The sequence below is a fragment of the Stenella coeruleoalba genome, assembly GCF_951394435.1.
Source record: "Stenella coeruleoalba genome assembly, chromosome: 11".
Classification (NCBI taxonomy): domain Eukaryota; kingdom Metazoa; phylum Chordata; class Mammalia; order Artiodactyla; family Delphinidae; genus Stenella; species Stenella coeruleoalba.
In genome coordinates, this window is record NC_137157.1 from 52,294,910 (window position 1) to 52,318,739 (window position 23,830).

Below are 23,830 nucleotides of genomic sequence, written 5' to 3' on the forward strand. Positions count from 1 at the left end.
ATTCTTTCCAATAAATGTTGAACTTTATGAGTATGTGTGTGTACACACACACACACACACACACACATATACACATAAGTTTGTGCAGAGGCAGAGAATTACATAAATTATGCATGTGTTTCTTTACTTGTATATTTTGCTTTGACACCAAGGTGTCAATTTTCTGTCCTCCTATCAGTGGAAGATCAGAGGCAAATTCCTTATTCATGGTGGAGAAAAGTGCTACACAGGGGCTCCAAATCAGCAATGATTGCTATGTTGTTCCCAAGTTAGGTCTCTTATTTTTCACATTGTATAAACGACTTGTTACAGACTACTTCTCCACTAGACACATGCTAACTGTAACTTATTCATCTCTGTACTTTCCACACCTGGCAAAATATGTGGAATGTATAAGTCGCTCAATAAATATTTATTTTACTGAAATGGACTGACCCACAGCATCAAAACTCCTTAAGTTTGTTCTCAATGCCTCTCGTCACACAATTTCAGCTTCACCTTCAGCTCATCCCCAAGGAGAACCTGGGTGATAACCAAACTGCTCTGTTCTCCAATCTTGAAAATATATTAAAACCTCTTTCCCTCTTTCTATGCCTATGAAGTCTACTGGTTGCGACAAATCCAATTTAAATCTTACTTTCCTTGGGAATCCCATTCTACTACAGTGAATCTGTTCCATCTCCCAGAATCATAAACCACTTGTCATGCTCAGAAGAAACATCAGGACAATCCAATTCATTTGTTTCTACAGTAAATTTTGAAAAATTCGCCCTCAGAAAGCACTGTCTGCCCCTATCAGGTTATAAAGATACTGTGCTTCTCCACATTATGCCCAAAGAGGAAGACTAGGGTCACAAACTCAAAGGGCTGCAGAGGCCAGACAGGTTACATAAATGGACTAGTCCAATGTAAGAAAATCAGGACTGAACGACTATGGCAAAGTGGAATTCGAGTACCCCAGCATTTCCCTTCACGAAGCAACACAGGGGCTAGAGTTCCCACACTCTCCTGTTTTTAACAGGCCCAAATTGTGTGGAGCCAAACCAAACAGGTCTGTGGGCCGCCAGTCTCGACCTTGTGTATCATACACTATTTTCCTAGAGTTTAGAGACTGTTTCTAAATAAAACCACAAGAGCCTATGCATGAAAAAAAACCTGGAAGTCACTAGGCATACAAACCCTAGGTCTAATAGGATCCAGTAAACTGCGTTAAGTGAGTATTTTGTGATGCCTTGCCAGAGCCCTGAGCTCTAACGACACCTCAGAGAGCAACAGCCTTCCTTCGGGAAGTTTCATTAGGGGGACTTTACCCAGAGACTGAAATCTTAATCACATTGGTTGCATCTTATATATACATGTTTGAATAAGGGGTGGTTTGGTTCTTCCAGAAAGACCAGAAACCAGAAAGGCTGCAATGGGTTTTCACCAAACTCTACTGGTCTAGAAACATGACACTCTTTCTTAACAGAAACAAACACTCATTCACATAATTCAAAACATCTCAGTGGAATCAGAATAAAAGAGGGTACTAAAGTGAATTTTGACCATTTATTTTATCAAGGGCAGATTGTTGTTTTTTTCCTTTCTGTCCCACACTTCTTCTTTTGGAAATTGTTTGTCTCTAGAAATACGTATTTCTGCTGGGGCTGTCAAACGGTTCTATGAATGGGCACAGGATCTAAGCTGGCCAATGAAAAAATCCCATTTCCTGGCTGTAATAGTTGGTCCAAAAGTATGCATGACTTAAGTCAGGCCAATGAAAGACCTTATTTCAGAGATAAGGATGTTGGGATGAGGTGAGATGGTAAACTGTAGGGACCATGTAGTCCTGGATCTCCCGATACAGGACATGGGGAGAGGCTTCCTACCAACACACATGAAGATACCACTTCAAAGTGATGAAAAGAGATTCCTGATAACTATCATCTGGACACAGATCCAATCACCACTGAGGCTACTGCAAACATTGACCAATACGTAAACTTTGTGACTTGACTAAGTGTGATTTGGGTTCCTGTAAATTACATTTGAGTGCCTTGACTAACACAAGAAACATTTGTGGTTCCTATTTTTATTTAAGTAGAACACGGACCCAATAAATCAATTTCAGAAACAGGCAGCTGAATTGTACGACTGCTTTCTGGCTCAACATATATTTATAATTCACATTTTATGTTCTATCCATTTAAATCCAGTAATGTCAGCAAATAAACAGTTTCATATTCCCATTCAAGTACTATGATTTTTGTACTCATAATTGTATCACTAATGCCATATTCAGTACCAAAAACCTAGAAACTACCAAAAAGCATAAAAACGGACTAATTTCAAAAGTTAGGATTAAATGAACATGTCAGACATCTCTTTCCACACGTTCATGTAGATTCTTGAACACATATGTTGAATTTGATCATCTATTGGGAACTACTTTCAGTATTTAAGAATTTAAGAATAAAAGGTGTGTTTACATGTGTATGCAGTGAATCCCTGGTAAAGTATTCATTTATGGTAGAATACAGAACCTTTGCATTTATCTTCTACAAGGAGTACTTCAGGAACTATGATCTAGCTGAAAATGCAGGATGAAGAGATGGCAGTTACAATGTTAAATTCCCTTAGGTCGTGTGAAACTGTCTTCCAGTTTACATTAGAATTCATTTTACTTGTGAGGGCAGAAAGCATGCTCACCTCCTCGTTCTCAATCTTGAGCGTGGCCAGTCGGGACTGCAGCTGCTGGTACCTGAGCATAAGCTCTGCCTGGACCGGCTGCTGCGCGCTGACCTGACACACCTGATGGGGAATCAGAAACCACAGTTACAACAGGGAGCCGTCCAGCCAGCCTCCAGGTGCACAGTTCTCCCATTTAAAGGCTGCAAGAATCAGGCAGATCCCCTCAAGATTCCAATTCCATATTTTACTTTTAACAGCCACCTCAAAACTTCAGTCTTAAATATGAACTTGTTATGTAAGTGGCAAGAGCAGAATGCAGCTGCTTGGCCTGGATATGACTGGGGAAAACGCAGCAGTAGGAAGCATCCCTGTAAGAAGGTGGCGGTTGCTGGAGATGGAGCTCTGATGCTGCCGTCTACCTGTGGAATAAGTTATTGCGCAGAGTGTGACGGATGATCCACGTGTACGGTCATGCAGGCCAAAGCAGGGCAGGCAGCAGAGCCTGCTGGTTACAGTCAGCTGGGTGACTACAGTAAGTTACTAAACCTCAGTTTCCTTATCTGTAAAATGGGGATAGTAAGAGTACCTATGCCATAGGGCTGTGGTGGGGATGAAATGGGATGATGTACATAAAGCACTTAGAACACTGCCTGGCACACAGTGAAAACTCAGAAAAAGTGAATAACTGTTTTCTGTATCTTCAACCATGGCTTGTCTTGCCAATTTTCAGCCAAATCATGTGATTCACCGCGAAACTGAGGAAGCCACTTGTCTTAGGCTTTGGTAGAAAGATATCTTGGCCATGATCTCAATTATGGATAAGGTCAAAATTAAGAGCCTTTTAACTATATTAAAATCAGACTAGAGATGAACAATTTCTTTTCGTCTTTCTCATCACAGAAATGGTCTCAGCAAATGAGAGTTTCCTTTTATGGAGTCTCCAAGACGTCGTAGAGATTATTGCTTCCTGGCAGAACTGGGCATAAAAAAGGGCAAGAGACTTACTATATTAAAATAATAATAGTTAAAAAAAAGTAACAACTTTTAACCCAACTGAAATCACTTGTTTGTGACATTTTATCATTCTGTGTTTAACACATTCATCCATAACTGAAAGATTAAAACCATGTGGTTTTAGAAACATAACTCTGGGTGGGATAAGCCACTCGCCTGTCAAATTCGTGTGCTATTGGCATAAAGACTGCTTACCATTTTTAATCAAGTAATTCACTCTATCAAATCAAGCAAAAATAAAATTAGGTTAGAAATATATCAGGTACACACATATACATCTTATAAGTCTTAACATTAGGTGTTTCAGAGAAAATATGACATTAAAGAAGATATCTGCCATGGAAATTATAAGTACGTCTATTTTTAAAAACATACTGTCACCACAATAAGCGAAAATTGAGTTTTTAATCTATGAGTACTGTTTTGCACAGCTGGGACACCAAGTGCTATAGAGCATGCTCCATTATTGGTTCTTCTTGTTTCCCCCTGTTCACAGACAATAAATATACCTCTGTAACTCATAAATGGTTTAAATGGAGTTTTTCCCTTGCATAAAATAGGATAGAAAGCTAACCTCATATAAAGAACCTAAGATATAATACATCCTTTCTAATGCTCGTTTTACCGGTTTGGAGATAACTTGAGTCTTAAAAAAATGGTTTGTGTCTTTTTTCCTGTCTTCCATTTTCCTGCCATTTATAATTATTTTTCTTTACAGAGATCTTTAAATCAGGATTATAAGAAGTCTTCAGACAGATTCTATTGGGCCAACAAAACGCTTTGTTTTGAACTTAAATCTGAATGTCTTGTGGTGGAGAAAGAATTCTTTAACTATCCTGCAACAGTTTAGCGCTTACACCCAGGTGAGTTTGCACCTCTATTTCTTTGGCCTCTGGAGGCATTAGAGTGTTTGATCATTGCTTTAAAAGGTGGTAGTGGTTGATTGTTGAGAGTATTGTAGTAGGATCCCATGCAAAGGCAGCCAAGAGAAGACAACTGGGAATTTTTACAACTGCTGGGTACAGCAGGGGAAGAGTAATGTAAGTTAAGAGACAATTCGTTAGTTTTAAGATAATCAATTACTGACCTCATCACCCATGTGAGACTGAAACTCAAACTTCATTGGTGGACAGAACGCAGCAGGGTACATCTCCATGAATCTCTGCTTATCACTCCTGGGCTCCAAATTGTCAACTGCATTCTCAATAATGTCTAAGCCTTCGTGTCTGGAGGTTTCAAGGTTATACTCCGCAGAGAGATATGTTCTCAGGGCTCTGTTTAGACTTGCATGGTAGCCAAGATCACAGCACTTAAAAAGTAAGAGAACACCACATATAAAAATTAACTCAAAATGGACCACAACTTAAATGTGACAGCTAGAACCATAAAATTCTTAGGAGCAAACCTTCATTACCTTGCATTAGGCATTGGTTTTTTGGATATAGTATCCAAAGCACAGCAACAAAAGAAAAAATAAATTGGGTTTCATCGAATTTGAAGACTTTTGTGCTTCAAAGGGCACTATCAAGTAAAAAGATAACCTACATCACGGGAAAAATATTTTGCAAATCATGTTATCTGATAAGGAATTTGTATCTAGAATATATAAAGAACTCTGACAACTCAATAATAAATAGACATATAGCCCAATTAAAAAAATGGGCAATGGATCTGCTAGGTATTTCTTAAAAAATACATATACAAATTGTCGAAAGCATATGAAAAGATGCTCAACATCATTTGCCATCAGGGAAATGCAAATCAAAACCACATGTGATACCACTAGGATGGTTAAAATAAAAAAGACAGGAAATAACAAGGATTGGGGAGGATGTGGAGAAACTGGAACCCTCATACACTGCAGATGGGAATGTAAAATGTTGCAGTCACTTTGGAAAAGAGCCTGGCAGTTTTTCAAAGGTTAAACATATGACTTGGCAATTCCATTCCTAGGAATATATAAAAAAAGAGATAAAACATATGACTTGGCAATTCCATTCCTAGGAATATATAAAAAAAGAGATAAAACATATGACTTGGCAATTCCATTCCTAGGAATATATAAAAAAGAGATAAAACTTGTACATGAATGTTTCTGGCAGTATTATTAATAGCTGAAAAGTGGAAACTAAGTGTCCATCAATAAATGAATAAACAAAACATTTTCAGCCATAAAAAGGAATGAAGTACTGATACATGCTACAACATGGGTCAGCCACACATTGTATGACTCCATTGATATGAATATCCAGAATAGGCAAATTTATAGAGAGAGAAGGTAGATTAGTGGTTACCTAGGGCTGCGGGATGAAGGAATTAGGAAGTGATGGCTAAGGGGTGCAGGACTTTTCGGAGTAATGAAAATGTTCTAAAATTGATTGTGGCAACATATACATAACACTGTGGATATAATAAAAGCCAACTGTGGATTTTTAATGGGTTAAATGTATGGTATGTGAATAATATCTCAATAAAGCTATTAAAAAATAAAAGAAGCAAAATCAAATACAGAAAAGAAATAATGAAAAAATAGCTTTCAAGTTTGTTCATGCATACTGAGATTGATACAGTGATCTACTGAAATCCTTCTGGGATGCAAACATACTAACTGTAGTATTTTGATGTTTGTATAATTTACTGAAGACAACAATAATCTGTACTCTTTCTGAAATGGGAAAAACAGGTTTGACTCTGCCAAAGTAGCCCAGTCATGCCTTCTGTCTTATCTCTAGAATAAAATTTTTCAGTAAGAAATGACTGGCTAAAGTCCTTCTATCAGAGACAGAATTTTGTTTAGTATTCCTAGGAATACAAGGGCTTTGGGCTTTGATCTTCACTATCTTTAATTTGTATTTATTTATTCATATTGCATTTTAAGGGAATATAATTTTAAACAATGTAACTCTGGATACTAGTCAGTTATAAATTACTGACAGAATTTTAAATTTGTACATAAAAGCAATATAAATCTCTTAAAGAGAAAACAAGTGGTTTTAAAGTACAAAATCAGGTCATCCCTATATTGTTCTAATGAAGTTCAATCAATTCAATTTGATTCAATTCAACTCAGCTCACTAATTGGCCATCTACAGATGCCTGGGCATTTGCTAGGCTCCAGGAATATGAAAACTGGAACACAGTAAAATATAATCTCCATTCTCAAGGAATTCAAGTATAAGTTGTTCGTCAGTTTGCTACTAAAAGAGTAGTAGAAGGGTGCAAAGGACACGACTTGTCTTATGTTTTATGAAGGTACAGATTTAATCACTGACCTGTCCTTAGAAATGCTAACACATTTAATTCCACCCTCACCCTCCAATTTCATAATGCTTAAATTTGGGATTTTTACATAAACATATTATAAAATCTTGGTTTTCAAAGTGTGGTCTGTGGACCAGCAGCAAATGCAGACTCCTGGGACCCACCGCTGACCCACTGAATTAGAATCTGAAGTTAAAAAAGAAATACGCACGTTGATTCATATACACGCTAAAGTTTGAGAAGCACTGCACTGAAACAATCAGGTAAAAGGGTCTTGAACCCTGTCCTTTAGGGGTGCCATTTCTCCAAACAGGCCAGAGAACCGACTTGATTAAAGATTACTTGATTTAAAAAAGCAGACAGTAGCTGCCACATCACAATTACAAATATAAGCAAAACATAGTTGCGAGATGCAGCAATCAGTCTCCGCGTTAATACATTTCCAGCGGAATCAGCTGCACTCAAATACAGAGACTGATTTTCAGTTAATTAAAAAATTCTAGCCTCAGATGAGCAAAGTCCTCTTTTATTCCTCTTACTCCTCAAAATCCATAATGGTTCTGTGTAGCAGCTTTATACACCTCAGAGGGACTGAAAAATTATTCTTTCAGTAACACCTCATCGTATGAAAACATAAATTTGTGAAGGAAATGGCCTCATTTCTTTGAGATGTACCAGTGCTTCAAAACACCCTACTATTCTGAAAGAAGGCAGATTCAACTTGATTATAATGAAGCAGATCACACAAGCTCCTTTACTTTATGAGTACTGATCCCAATGGGACTTAATAGAAAATTGATATTGAGAGGAAACAACCCAGAGAAAAGCCTTTTCTTCCCCCCAACAAAAACCAAGTCTCTTTTCAACTTAAAAGAGAAAGGAAAAAAGAGAAGAAGAATGAAGGAAAAAGAGGAAGAAAAAGAAAGAAATTCAACCCCAACTATCCACTTGAATTACAGCTCTGAAAAATACACACCAAATTTTCATTACTTCCAGACTTAGTTCACTCCTCAAATTTCTAAGTGTGGCTTCTTTGGGGAATAAATGTCAAGATTTCAAAAGTACCAGTGCATGTTTCCACACGCAGCTCAGCCACACAAAGTTGGTGAGTCTGGTCCCAGTAAGACACCCCTTATTTCACTGTTGTTTCCTAATAATTTGGGGAGAAGCATGCATGTGGCTTCATAATCAACCCAGGGGCCTCCCCTGGGTGTCTTCTGGGCTTTGAGAACTTAGTAGGTTTCTGTGATGAGCTTTGATGGAAAATTTCCTTCTCTGACCTCTACCAATACTTTCCAGTCTGTGAGGTCATGGAACTGGCATGATTTTGTTACTTGTGATATGCAGCTTTTTCTACACTGTAGGCTTTTTAACCATCCAGAATTTTAAAAGAAACAAGAAACAGCAATAAAATTCTTTTTCAAGGTCTCCTGAGACAGCAAGACCTGTCACAGCCATTTTTTTTTTTCTAAACTGGAAGCTAAAATGACACTGGATATGTTAGGATTCAAGATACTTGGTTAAAAGGCCTAAAGTAATTCTACGGAGCTTATGAATTATTAATGACAACACGGAGAGCCAGCTTCTACACAAAGAGCTGAATTATAACCCAAGTGCCCAAGTGCATTTAATGATGAAAATACATAAGAAACCAATAAAATATTTCATGAAAACAAAATAGTGTTGTTCTGATGGATGAAAAACTCTGAATGGCTATATTAAATTATGGATTAAAGCTGGGGAAGGAAAGACTGTTAGAAGTCGAAGGCTGTATTTTTTTTTTAATATCCTAAGAGCTGCCAAGATAGATTCCACTAGGCATTAGTCTGTAGCACCACAGTAAGGCTAATTTCCTTAGGCAAAAGTGTTACAAATAGTATAAAAAAAATGAAGATGAAATCTAGGTACTGAGGCCAGTGACAAATACTTTTTCTTGTCCCAAAGGCTGAGAGATTGGTTCAAGTATACTTGGTGGGTATAATGTCAGGATGTCAGGTATAACTGGATCATAGCTGTTCCGGGAGACAACTTTTTTTTTTTTTTGAAATAAACTCCATGACATGAGAAGCCCTAGTGGGGTAGAAGTTTGGGCCTAGATGGGATTACCATAATGGAAAATAAGTCCTACATACATGCTTCCAGAACAGTAACAGCCAATGTCATTTGCAGGGCAGCCCAGGAAGTGGCTGGAGGGCAGCCCCAAGCCTGTATGTCACTCCAGAATTAAGTGGTTGTCATGAGAATGGAGAGGGAAGAAATCCTGAAGTATTCAGTCTTAACGTCATCACTCCTGCCTCTGTCTGAGAAGCTTCCATGATCTTTTCTTGTGGGTCCTATCCCTGGCTTTTAATAAGTTTGGCTTTGGCCATTCCCGAACCATGGATATTGTGTAAAGACTCAGTCTGCCCCTTCTTTTCGGTCTTTCTGAAAAATAGTGCAACCCAAGCAAACTGAACTGCAAAATACAGCTTTCACATGACCATGGGTAGCTTTCAAAGCCCAGAAATAGACACTCTCAGAGCTTTTACAGTAGATGTCAAGAAGAAAGTTGATTTCTCCTGTGTAAGTATCTTTGTCCTTCACTAATTTCTTCTCTAGCTATTCAGTACCTCAGGCAAGATACCGCAAACACATTTTGTGAGACAGAGGCATCTTGTGGAACTGAACTGTATGTCTAAATTACAGGCAACTTTTACACACCTGCTTTCACCTCTGGGCTCCTGATGGTCCCTAGCTGACAATTTAATTTTTGCTGCTACTTTAACTGCAGCTGAGCATTTAGCCAAACTTGTTTTGAGTTTCTCTGTAGCATGGAAAAGGTCAAAATGGTACATCGGTGTGATACCAATGGATACAAAGTAGGAAACAGGAGAAGGAGAACAGAGGTTGCATAGCCTGAGCCAATGAGTAGGCTGAATAATCTTTTGTTGCCTAATACAGCTCCCACCCACAGGGGCAATTATTTCCTTCAGAGGAGCTGCTACTGGACTCATTTTTTTCCCAGGCCAAATCTCTGTAACTACCCTGAATCAAATCACAAGAGAGGAGAGAGAACAATAAACCAAGCCTCAATTAATACAGGTCAGGTGATACATGCTATGGAGAAAAGAGTCAGAGGTACACGGAGTGGTGGGGGAAGGGCATTGCTCTTTTATATAGGACAGCCGGGTGTCACATGAATGTAAAGGAGGAGTATTGTAAAGCTCTGGAAGAAAGAGTGCTCTAGACAAAAACGAGAAAGGCCCCAGGCAAGAAAAAGCTTAGTGGGTCTGGGTAAGAGAAAGGCCTGTGTACCTGAAGCATGGTGACTAAGGGGAAAGTTGCAGGAGATGACACTGAGTGGCAGGTGGGTGCCAGTTCACATAGCGTCTTAGTGAATAGTTTGGATTTTATTCTAATGGAGAGTTTTAAATAGGGATTACAGGTCTGATTTATCTTTTTTAATACTTTGGTTGCTTGGGAAGAGAATGAATTATTGATTGGAAGGTCTTAGTGCTCAGTTGGACATCTTAGGAAGCTGTTGCTTCCTAAGTGCAGGCAAGAGATGAAGAGGCTTTGTCTCAGAGACTGAGAGTGCAAGTAGTGAGAAATACCAAGGTTTGGGATATTTTGGACGTAGAGATGGTAAGATATGCTGATGCGTTTATACGTGGGGAATGAGAGAACTGGGTTTTTGGCTTGGGCCACTGGGTGGAAAGTGGTACCATTTTCTGAGATGTAAACAATGGATAAGAAAAAGTTGTTACATGTGTGAAGGATGATGATGACAGTAGGGGCAAATGTTCAAGGTGTCTACAGACATCTGGTTAGAGATGTCCAGGAGGCAGTGGATATGCAAATCTGAAGCCCAGGAATATGATTAAGGCTGGTGAAAAAAAATCTAGGAACCATCAGAGAGTATTTAAGGCAAGGGACCAAGAGAAAAAGAAACACAAAGGATCACGCCTTAGGCAACTTTCACAACATTCAAAGGTACAGCCAAGATGGAAAAGCAAGCACTGGAGCCTGAGAAAGTGCAGCCTATACGGCAGGTGGATGCAGTTTCTTTAACAAAGGCCCACAGCATCTCCATTGGAAGGAATGTTTAAAGCCATCCACTTTGGTCAACCAACTCATTTCAGTTTTTAAATACCCTTTCTTCCATGCAGGGATAAAAACACGCATACATCAGTTTACATGATAACTACACTGTCCTAACCCATCTAACATCACCTCTTTATAATCTTCCTGATAAGAGTTCAGGCCTAATGGAGACTACAATATTAAAATTCGGCAGGTTTTTGTGGATAAATTTTAATACTATTATGTAGTGGGGGAAAAGTCAAACTAATTAAGAAAAATCTGAACTCTGAATAAAATGCTTTTCAAATAAAAATATGTCCCTAGAGACAAAAGGATAGCTGATTATTTAGAAGTGATAAAATAAACATGGCATGCGGTATACAATGTAACCTAACTTCAATCTTATTCTGTAGAAATGGCTAATAAAACACATGACAGAAATCTCTACCAAGAAAATTAGCTGGAATAGGGGATTTTCTATGGCAATATTCCATAACAGTAACAAAGATTTATCCTTCAAGCTTCAAAGTGACCTGCAAACGTTTACAGGGAGTAATTGGAGACTGTGAAACTGTACTGTAAGGATGACAGATACTTTATTATTATGGGGCAGGTGCTCAGGGACAAAGCACTAATAGAATCTTACTGTTGAGGATTTTGTTTCTCTGACTACCTTTTGAGGGTGAGTAGGTGTGGAACTGGACTGAAAGAGGTTATATCACCAGTTCTGCAATCTTAAAACCAGTTGGTTTAAGAATTTCAGATATACAGACTAGTGAATATGATTATAGATCAGAGATTCCTAGCATTAAGACTTGTACTCTCCTCAACTCTTTTTTCTTAGCAAATCATAATCACTTGAAAATTTGAGCATTCAATCACAAATATATTTGTTGCCTGTATGATTTTTCTTCTTGTTGTAATACATCCTAATTTTTACAGAATAATAGTTATAGTCTCTTCTGCACTTAATGTTGGGAATATTTAATGATAACAGATACAAAATCTATTATTTACAAAACTACAATCTATTTTACCCTATAATTATGCCTTTATTCTCCCAAACCAATTAAATTTCCTTTGGCCAATACTTGCAATTCATATTAATTTTTTAGAATGACATAATAAAAACCTCACTGTGAAATTAACTTTGTTCACTTCCCACCTGATTCCAAAGTAAGAGACTGTTACTCTACAAACTAAAATTTACTTAAAACTTTCTTCAGAGACAGAGGAAAAGCCATCTCAACAATCTTCTGCTTAAGTGACACTCTGGATTAACTAATACTCAGTTCATTTTATAAAGCAGAGGTTGGCCAACTATGCAGCCTGTGAACAAAATCCAACCCATGGCCTGATATGATAAACGAAGTTTGACTGCCACATAACCATATCCATTTGCTTACTTACTATGGCTACTCCTGCACTATAAGGCTCACAAAGCCTAGAATATTTACTACCTGGCCTTTTACAGAGGAAGTTTGTCAACTCCTGCTCTAAAGCATAGTGACCAATGCCACTGTGAATATACACAGTTAATAGGCCCTCTCTAATACTCCTGTACATTTCTGCTCAAACAATTAGTCTGTATGCCTTCAAGAGTTGATTGTACAGGGACTTGCCTGGTGGCTCAGTGGTTAAGGATCCGCCTGCCAATGCAGGAGACACAGGTTTGAGACCTGGTCTGGGAAGATCCCACATGCCGTGGAGCAAATAAGCCCATGCACCACAACTACTGAGCCTGCGCTGTAGAGCCCGCGAGCCACAACTACTGAGCCCACGTGCCACAACTACTGAAACCCATGTGCCTAGAGCCTGTGCTCTGCAACGAGAAGCCTCCGCAATGAGAAGCCCGCACACTGCAACAAAGGGTAGCCCCTGCTCACCGCAACTAGAGAAAGTCCACCCATAGCAACGAAGACCCAACACAACCAAAAATAAATAAAATAAATTTATATATAAAAAAGAGCTGATTGTATAATATCTGTGCCATTTATATTTATTATAATTTAATTAAATATTAAACTGATAAAATAATTGAGAAAGGAGCTGTTGGAAGATTTAAGAGTAAACAAAATTGTTATCAAATTAGGCACAATTGCCAACTGTGCAAGACTGTGAAAACACTGTATAGATCCAAAATATTTTTTCTTGTGTGTTAAAAAAAATTTTAAAGTAGAAATCATAGATAATACACAGTGGGTGTGGTTGTACATAGGAAGACTGACTATTCAAAATTCTGTACAAAAAGATAAATAATAATTTAAAGATTAGCAAGTTCAAGTACATTGGTATACTTTAGATTAAAATATTTAAGGCATGGTTTTAAGCATTTTTTATAACTCCCTGCTTTTTCCGTTTCTAAATGTAAAACATGCCAAACTTACAGATAGGTGCAAAATATATACAGTCGGCCCTCCATATCCACAGGTTCCACATCCATGAATATGAAGGACCGACTGACTTTAAAGGACTTAAGCATCCTTGGATTTTGAAGGATGCTCCTGGAACCAATTACCTGTGGATACGAGGGACAACTGCATACTTTTAAATAAATAAAATATTACAGGTATTTCATAAGTCCTCTAACCCCGCCAATTGCAATCCCCTCCATTCTCCCTAAAGATAACTCAGTATCTGGAGTATCCAAACTAACATTGATAGGTAAAGGTGAAGTTTATCTAAAACAGATAAAATTGGAATTATTAAATTATAAAAAACATTAGATCACCTCCAAATCTATAGGAAAGACTTGAACTAATCTATCAAATTGTTGCAGTATTAGTTTTTAGACCTGTAGTCGTTAACAAAAGAGGATTCCATTAAATAGGGTGTCAGTGATATATATGTAAATTTATACTCTGAAGTGCCTGAAAATATTTTCTTAAATTATCATTCCTGTTTAATTTACATTATTAATTTGTACTCTAAGAAGGCATTTTGCTGACCAAAAGTAAATTATCACCCAGATGTTGCTGAGTTCCAAATTAGTAGATTTTCAATTTAATAAAATCCAAATTCAAGAGGTTTTAGAATATCCATAGTTTGTTGCAAGGGAAAAACCTTAACTATATATGATGAAGGAATCAGAGCTATATCACCATACGCTAGTGATCAATTTCAGTAACACTATCAGTGGGCCAAACATACGTTGTTACATACCTACATAAGACACAGCAATACCACCCATGGTGTATTCCATTGCAAAGTGCTTAACTTGAATCCATAAAGCCTTTATGTGGTGTTTGCTTTGTAGGAAATATAAGGGATGGAGAAATGGGCTAAATAAAAACACAACAAATTATCAGACAAATTGAGAAGCTGAGATTTTCTCAGGAACTCCTGTCTCCTCAACAACTGTCTCTTTAACAAGGGACTTGGCTGGATAAAAAAAGACTAAAGGGACACATCACACAGATCCAACATGTGATCTAAATTGGATCTAGTCTAGACATACCAGCTGAGAAACATTTTGGGGAGGGGGGATTCACAAATGGGAATGTGGCGGTTATTAGACGAGACAAAATTTTTCTGAAATGGAAGGATGGGAGATGAATGACTGAAAAAAGGGAGTTGAAAAGCTATATGTAAAATGTGATTTCATACTCTCTGGTCTAAAAATGTGTGTGTGGACACAGAAAAAGTCTACATTTTAACAGTGACGATCTCAGGTGGTAAGAATGTGATCATTTTATTTTCGTTTGTAGTATTTTCTAGATTTCTACAATGTAAATGTAGTGCTTCTATAATAAGACTAGTTTTTTTTTTTTTAACATCTTTATTGGGGTATAATTGCTTTACAATGGTGTGTTAGTTTCTGCTTTATAACAAAGTGAATCAGTTATACATATACATATGTTCCCATATCTCTTCCCTCTTGCGTCTCCCTCCCTCCCACCCTCTCTATCCCACCCCTCCAGGCTGTCACAAAGCACCGAGCCAATATCCCTGTGCCATGCGGCTGCTTCCCACTAGCTATCTACCTTACTACGTTTGTAATGTGTATATGTCCATGACTCTCTCTCGCCCTGTCACAGCTCACCCTTCCCCCTCCCCATAACCTCAAGTCCGTTCTCTAGGAGGTCTGCGTCTTTATTCCTGCCTTACCCCTAGGTTCTTCATGACATTTTTTTTTTCTTAAATTCCATATATATGTGTTAGCATACGGTATTTGTCTTTTTCTTTCTGACTTACTTCACTCTGTATGACAGACTCTAGGTCTATCCACCTCATTACAAATAGCTCAATTTCGTTTCTTTTTATGGCTGAGTAATATTCCATTGTATATATGTGCCACATCTTTATCCATTCATCCGATGATGGGCACTTAGGTTGTTTCCATCTCCGGGCTATTGTAAATAGAGCTGCAATGAACATTTTGGTACATGACTCTTTTTGAATTATGGTTTTCTCAGGGTATATGCCCAGTAGTGGGATTGCTGGGTCATATGGTAGTTCTATTTGTAGTTTTTTAAGGAACCTCCATACTGTTCTCCATAGTGGCTGAACCAATTCACATTCCCACCAGCAGTGCAAGAGTGTTCCCTTTTCTCCACACCCTCTCCAGCATTTATTGTTTCTAGATTTTTTGATGATGGCCATTCTGACTGGTGTGAGATGATATCTCATTGTAGCTTTGATTTGCATTTCTCTAATGATTAATGATGTTGAGCATTCTTTCATGTGTTTGTTGGCAGTCTGTATATCTTCTTTGGAGAAATGTCTATTTAGGTCTTCTGCCCATTTTTGGATTGGGTTGTTTGTTTTTTTGTTATTGAGCTGCATGAGCTGCTTGTAAATATTGGAGATTAATCCTTTGTCGGTTGCTTCATTTGCAAATATTTTCTCCCATTCTGAGGGTTGTCTTTTGGTCTTGTTTATGGTTTCCTTTGCTGTGCAAAAGCTTTGAAGTTTCATTAGGTCCCATTTGTTTATTTTTGTTTTTATTTCCATTACTCTAGGAGGTGGGTCAGAAAGGATCTTGCTGTGATTTATGTCATAGAGTGTTCTGCCTATGTTTTCCTCTAAGAGTTTGATAGTTTCTGGCCTTATATTTAGGTCTTTAATCCATTTTGAGCTTATTTTTGTGTATGGTGTTAGGGAGTGATCTAATCTCATACTTTGACATGTACCTGTCCAGTTTTCCCAGCACCACTTATTGAAGAGGCTGTCCTTTCTCCACTGTACATTCCTGCCACCTTTATCAAAGATAAGGTGTCCATATGTGCATGGGTTTATCTCTGGGCTTTCTATCCTGTTCCATTGATCTATCTTTCTGTTTTTGTGCCAGTACCATACCGTCTTGATAACTGTAGCTTTGTAGTATAGTCTGAAGTCAGGGAGCCTGATTCCTCCAGTTCCTTTTTTCGTTCTCAAGATTGCTTTGGCTATTCGGGGTCTTTTGTGTTTCCATACAAATTGCAAAATTTTTTGTTCTAGTTCTGTGAAAAATGCCAGTGGTAGTTTGATAGGGATTGCATTGAATCTATAGATTGCTTTGGGTAGTAGAGTCATTTTCACAATGTTGATTCTTCCAATCCAAGAACATGGTATATCTCTCCATCTATTTGTATCATCTTTAATTTCTTTCATCAGTGTCTTATAATTTTCTGCATACAGGTCTTTTGTCTCCTTAGGTAGGTTTATTCCTAGATATTAATAAGACTAGTTTTAAAACAAATTCTATGGAAAATATATGTGACTTTTTTATATCAATAGATTCATTCATCATCATGTATGATAGAAAAATTTTAAGAAAGGCGACAGATACTGACTTGAGTAGAAGCCAAGAGAAACTGGAGGTCTGTATAAAAAAGGTCTCAACTTGAATTCTGACTATTTATAATGCTTTGATTTAATCAAGATACATTTAGTATCTTCCATGTCATTTCACATATTAAATGTTTTTGATGCTGTATTAAGCGTCTTAAGACAGCATTAAAAATGTTGTCTTAACTTTTTCTCACTAGAGGTATAATAATGATTATACCTTCTAATAATTATTAGCTCAGTATAAAAGGTATTTTGCTAAATAGGCTCACACGGGAGCATAAAGGATTCTAGGTGCCTTTGCATAATAATCCGTTCCTTTTTCATCATGAAGGGTCAAGCTTAATCGTTTTTAAGATCACCACCGTATATGTAAGTTGGGTTCCTACAAAATAAGCAGCCATTTTAGAATGTACATAGTCACATTCTGATTGCCTTGAAAGTGGGTCAACGAACCTGAAGCATGCTTTTCACTAAAAGAGTACTCAATTTCTTTTGAATGTGACAACATACCAATTTCATAACATTTCTTTTAAAATTCATATTTAAGTTGTATCCTTTTAGAATTGTATAACATTTCTTTTAAAATTCATATTTAAGTTGTATCATTTGAGAATTGTTTACATTTTATTTTATTTATTTATTTTTGGCTGCGTTGGGTCTTCATTGCTATGGGTGGACTTTCTCTAGTTGCTGCCAGCGGGGGATACTCTTTCACTGCGGTGCGCAGGCTTCTCATTGCAGTGGCTTCTCTTCCTGCAGAGCACGGGCTCTGGGCGCACGGGCTTCAGTAGTTGTGGCATGCAGGCTCAGTAGCTGTGGTTCACGGGCTCTAGAGTGCAGGCTCAGTAGTTGTGGCGCACAGGCTTAAGTTGCTCCGCGGCATGTGGGATCTTTCCGTACCAGGGCTCGAACCTGTGTCCCCTGCATTGGCAGGTGGATTCTTAACCACTGCGCCACCAGGGAAATCCAACAGTTTTTAGTCCATTTCTACTTTTGGAAGCTTGCTGGCCCGCGCGGGGCTTGCCCTGGGGTGCTCTCCTAAAGAAGGAGGTCCTGGCGGTGAAGAAGTCCTCGGCGTCTTCCTCCAGGCTGCTGTAGCCGCTGCTCATGCTGCTGGTCCCGTCACGCGCGGGCTGCCTCCCCGGGGCGCTGGCAGCCAGGCAGGGGGTGCCACGCCCGCCCGCCCCGCGAGGTTCCCGGCGCACGCGCCCCGAGCCGCTGGCGGGCTGTCCCGCTGCGGCCGTCGCTCAATCTACATTTTAAATTTAAGGCTGATCTTTAAAAAAATCCAGCTTTCTAAAAATAAAATTGAAAATACTTGGCATATTTAACTATTTATTTATATCAGAATTATTTTGATCTGGAGGTTAAAATGTCTGAGTTTGAAACCTAACGTAACAGTTGTGTAATGTTTGGCAAGTTACCCAGCTAGCTAAGCCTCCGTCAGTTCTTTTAATCTATAAAATAGTATTTACCTCACAAGGTTATGATGATTAGATGAAATTATGCTTAGAAACCTAGGTGCCTGTCACATAGTAAGAGTTCAATAAATATCCACAACCATGATGGTGACTCACATAACCCTGACATGCTCTTCTTGTCCTATATATACTAACGGTACCAAGGACGCTACTGTACATCTCCACACAGGTGCCCCACAGGTATCTCAACCTTACTACATGTAACAGAACTATTGCTCCTCTTCAGGGTCCCTATCTCAGTAAAGTGTACATCATTAACCTAGTTATTCAAGACCTGAGCCTAGGAGTCACTTTTTTTTTTTTTTTTTTTTTTTTTTGCGGTACACGGGCCTCTCACTGTTGTGGCCTCTCCCGTTGCGGAGCACAGGCTCCGGACGCGCAGGCTCAGCGGCCATGGCTCACGGGCCCAGCCGCTCCGCGGCATGTGGGATATTCCCGCACTGGGGCACGAACCCGTGTCCCCTGCATCGGCAGGCGGACTCTCAACCACTGCGCCACCAGGGAAGCCCTAGGAGTCACTTTTATCCTTTTTTTTTTTTAAACCCACCACCCCAGTTTTCTTTTAGCTTTATTTTCAATATATTTTGAATTCAACCACTTCTCACAGGTCTATTGCTACCACGCCAGTCCAAGCCAGCATCATCTCTGGCCCGGACAATTGCAAAAGACCCTAGATATAGCTCGCTTTTTTCACACTTGTCCTCCTCACCTACCTCAGTCTATTTTCCACCCCGATGCCAGAGTAAGTCTTTAAAATGTAAATCACGTGATGTCACTTCCTTGCTTCAAACCCTTCACTGGCTTCACACCAAACTTAGAGCAAAAGCTAACCCCTTTTCCCTGTCCAAAGGCCCCTAAGTGATTGGGCTTCTGCCCCTCCTTCTCTCCCAGAACCTTCTCCTCGCTCGCTCCTCTCCAGCCATACTGGCCTCTGCTATTCTTGAGCATCTTGAACTTGCCAAACACACCTCCACCTCTGTACCTGGAGCCTTGCCAGTGCTTCTATATGAGGGACATCTTGCTATCCTGGAGCATCTTGAACTTGCCAACCTCACCTCCGCCTCTATACCTGGAGCCTTGCCAGTCCTTCTATATGAGGGATTCCTTCCCCATTAGCAAATATAGCTCTGCAGCTCACTTCTCTGCTCAAACGTCAGGCTTTTCTGACATGCCATCAACAGAAGCACCCCCAGAGCTCTGTTTTATTTTTCTTCATGGCACTGTTACTACTATAACAATAAGTTACTACTTACATACATATTAAATATAAATATTTAATATATAAGCATATAATATATTACATATATTACATACATATATTATATATGCGCAAATGTTTTTATGGCTTGTCTCCCCAACTAGTACATAAACTCCATGGAGGTGAGCACTCTGTTTTGTTCATTGCTGGATCCCCATTATCAAGAATAGTACTTGGTACCTTGTACGTATTAAAGAAGCACTTTTCAAGATACAGAGACTTATCTATCCTCTTGTTAAATTGGCTTGGGTTTAGTGAAGTACTCCAATCACTACTAAAATAAGCCCTAAACAAAAAAAGCAAGCGGAGCTGTTACAAGAATTAGTTCTTCTATATTCCATTCATTTTGCAGAATCCTTACAGATCTAAGTTTGAAAGCAGGGGTCATAAAATTTTTTATTTTTATTCAGGAAAACTAGCAGCAATCTAGCAGAAAAAAATCCTTTTATTTCATCAGAGTGTTAGAAGAAAAAAAATTTTTTTTTAAAGCTTCTGTATTTAAAACAATTAAGTGATTACTTACTTGGTTGAAATACTTGTAACAAAGGAAAAGAGAAAACAGTTTTCCCTGGTTTTATTTATTACTAAATGGTTTTGTATAAAGAAATTATGATATTATATGAGATAAAATTGTTTTTACACTTAAATAAAAGGAAAAAGTCACATCAGAGTGTTAATGAACTAAAAATGAACTAAAAAATCTTTTGTAACAATTCTTAGCAATTCTTTTGTAAAAGTCCCCAACTGTGGCTCTAAAATAATCGCTAAATATCTGAGACTTAATGCACCATAAAAATAGTTGTTTTAACCTACGATATGACTAAATTATGACAGACACTATAAGCCATAGAAAATAATCTTATATTATCGGCTGTTGAATTCAATCACTGCAAAGCAGTATACAAGTAAAATTCCCGCAGATAACTCTCTGAACTTCACACTTCATCTGTGTTTTCCTTATGACACATCACTTTTTATCTTCTATTTGCAGATCTTGGCGTTTTTGGACCCAGGATTTTTGTCTGTTTTATTTATATCCTACAGTATTAGCACAATGACTGGGCTACTCAGTGGATGATTTCTGAATGAAAGAATGAGTGATGCTGAGGGTCAAAGTTGGGGAATAATGGCAGTAAACACTGCACAAATATAATAGTAGACATACACTTGGAGTGTTCTAAATGAGCCCGATTAGTGCTTTTTTTATATCATATCCTATAAAAGTAAAGAGAGTTAGATAATAAAAGTGGTTTCTGTGTATCCTATTTTGCTTCACAGTATTTATCACAACTGTCATAAAGCAATCATTTGTGTAGTCATTTGCTTAACATTTTTTTTTTTCCACTTTAAATTCCACGGGGTAAGAACTGTTTATCTATGGCTTCACAGAGCCTCAGCATCTCACAATAGTAGGGGTCCAATAAATATATTTCGAATCAATGAACACAGTTAGGGCTGTGCCACTGCATCATTTGAAAATGCCTGGACCCCCTTCCTAGCTGAGTTTTCCAGATACTCACAGCTTCACAGAACTTCATAATTCGTTTTTCAGTGGTTTTAGGATGCACAGTGTTTCACATGCATCTTACAATTTATTGTGTCTTAGTATTCTGTGTAGTTTAATTGGCAGCATTTTTTTCCTGAGAATTACATAAAACAACATTGTTTTAATAAATGATGGTGTTTTAGAATCAAGGAAATGCGATTACTGCTAATTCCATCTTGGTATGGAAAGTATAAAAACTTCAAGTACTTACATCAATTAAATCTGAAAGATCATGAATATAATACTTGAAAACTGAGGCATTGGTTGCTTCCAGGGTTAGGAGATATTCATTCCGTGCCTTAATCGACTTTAGCTTGTTTTCCGAATACTTTGCTTGTCTCTGGAAATGAAGAAGATCCAGGCATTGGGGAAAACAATAAAGTCATTTTAAAACAAGACAGGGAAACATACATGAATTTCTATTCATCTAAACAATTTATTCAACATATACAAATGACCTTCGAAGTCCTTTGAGAAAAGTACATTTCGAATCTGAATTACATAAATGAAAATTACCCAGCGATGAGGAAAAACAACAACGTATACGGGCGCCAGGCCCATTTGCAATGAAATCTCTTTGTTAATATTCAAAGTTCTCTACATTGTGTATTGGATACTTGGCATTCACCACTGAATGAGGTCCAGCTGTTATTACATGATTTTTATGTTTCTAACACATTTTTTCATTCCCGTGGGAGGAAATGCATGTCACTTCACAGTAATTTACAATGTGTGTCTATCAGCTGTTGCATCAGTGCTCCTAGGTTTGTCACCTCCAGTGAGGACAGAAAGGCTCTGCAGTCTTGTACTTACTTTTTCCTTCATTTTTTCAATTTTCTTCACAGAGCTTCGCCGCTGATGTCTCTCTTCCAGTCTGATATGAAAGACTGGGTCACTGGATCTGCCAATTTGCTTCTCTTCTTGTTTCTCAGCCTCTTTCAGCTTGCTCTCTGCGCTGATGCTCTCTGCATGATACATATGGTATGTTTTCATCACCTGTGAAAATGTGACCCACATTGTTAAAAGATGTCTGTCTGTAACTTAGAAAGTGAATGGAAACCATTATATGACATAATATGTTAAAGATATCACCTTTCAACTGGCAGAGAGCCAGATTGTTAGTAAAATAAAGTATATACTATTCCTTCTACATAAAGCAAACAGAAATATGCAAATTCACCTGCCAGGAAGAGGCACTTAGGGACAGGCTGTGATGAAAAAAATGATTTACAGAGTCTTGTGTGTGCTTTCAGTGTACTTAAAAAGTTCCCTCAAACTTAAAAGTGTTTCTCTAAAATCTCCTCTGCATTATTAATTTGAAGAATAAACCCTTATGCATGGATAGATTTTAGTCAAACCTTGGAATTATAAAAAACTCCAAAATAAATATATAGCCCTTACTAAAGGGACTTTATTGCTTAAAGTGTACTTGTCAAAATACAAAATGTAAATATAAGGTTCATATATAGTTGTAGTTAAAAAAAAAAACTTTTTATGAGCACAAAGTAATACTTTATGTTCAATGTAGAAAACACGATACAAAAAAGAAAGTAAAATATAAAGCAAGTAGAAAATAAAAAGCATAAGATTTTGGTATACAGCCATCCAGTCTTTTTCCTATGAAAATACACACACACACGTTCATTTTAAAATGACACACGTTCATTTTAAAATGATAAAAATATCATTTCTCCTTTTAAAAAATCTGGATCACACTATATTTACAATTTTTAATCTCCTATGTCCTTTTCCACTTAAAAATATCAACATTTTCCTATACCACAAAATAGTCTTGTAAAACATAATTTTAAGGGCTGTATAATATTTCTTTATATGACTGTGCTATAACTTACTTAACTAATTCCCTACTGTTGAACATTTTAGAATATTTCAACTTCTTGCTTTTTTATAAATAAAGCTGTGCTGAAAACCCTTCATATATAGAGTATCTTGTTTCTTCTCTTAGAAATGATACAGGTAATTTGCATTTTGATAGATTTAGGAATATACAGGAGATGAAATTTTGTAATGTATCCTTTCCATATATATTGTAAATATATAATCAATCCTCAATTAAATATTCTTTAATTTAGAAAAATTTAAAGGTGTGATGACTCCGATGCCAACTGATGTCTCAGGGTTCCTTCAGGTACCAGAACTCAGCACCCAAGTAATCAGTACCGGCACATTCTCAAAAATTATGTCAAATTCTCCTCCACATAAAATGGATTTTATTTTATCTGTAAATAACTGTTATTCAGAGCCAATTTTATAACTAAGGAATAGTTGTGTTAAAGAGATTGATGTAATGTTTTAAAGTAAGGAACTTGATTTTTCTCATTTCAAAAGATGAGTTTTAAAATAGTTTGAAGACTGGAAGCAACACTGGAATAAATATATTTATTTAGGTTGAACCAAATTGCTGTTTTTTGTAGGTTATATGAAAAAGGTAGAAAATCAGCACTTATGGTTCAACTTAATACACACTCTTAAGATGACTATTTTAAAGAGTAAAACACAGGGTTAATGAAGAGCTTTACTTTTCATAAAATCTGATGATGCCTTTCCTTAAAATCATAAGCTAGCTAATTACGTCAAAGGCACTGCTGAACAAGAACAAAGTGCGGGCCAAACTACGAAGTCATGGCGGCTTTCTGTGAGCTGTGTGTAACTGCAAAGTTGTCTCTTCTTAGTAATTATCAAATCTGTCTGGGGGTGTGGTTTGGTTGGCTACTCCAGTTTGAAAGAAAAATAAGACAGCATTAG

The 23,830-nt window shown here is 37.7% G+C and overlaps 1 protein-coding gene across 5 annotated transcripts in view; it reads right to left on the reverse strand.

The window, feature by feature from the left end:
• SRGAP1 (SLIT-ROBO Rho GTPase activating protein 1) overlaps window positions 1-23,830 on the reverse strand; it is a 280,541-nt gene that overhangs the window by 76,157 nt on the left and 180,554 nt on the right. For all 5 annotated transcript variants that reach the window (XM_079936333.1, XM_079936332.1, XM_079936331.1 and 2 more), the window contains 4 exons: window positions 21,878-22,060; window positions 21,276-21,404; window positions 4,772-4,993; window positions 2,689-2,790 (listed from right to left, as the gene is read on the reverse strand). In XM_079936333.1, the coding sequence (XP_079792459.1) occupies window positions 2,689-2,790; window positions 4,772-4,993; window positions 21,276-21,404; window positions 21,878-22,060 (636 nt within the window). The remainder of the gene's footprint in view (window positions 1-2,688; window positions 2,791-4,771; window positions 4,994-21,275; window positions 21,405-21,877; window positions 22,061-23,830) is intronic.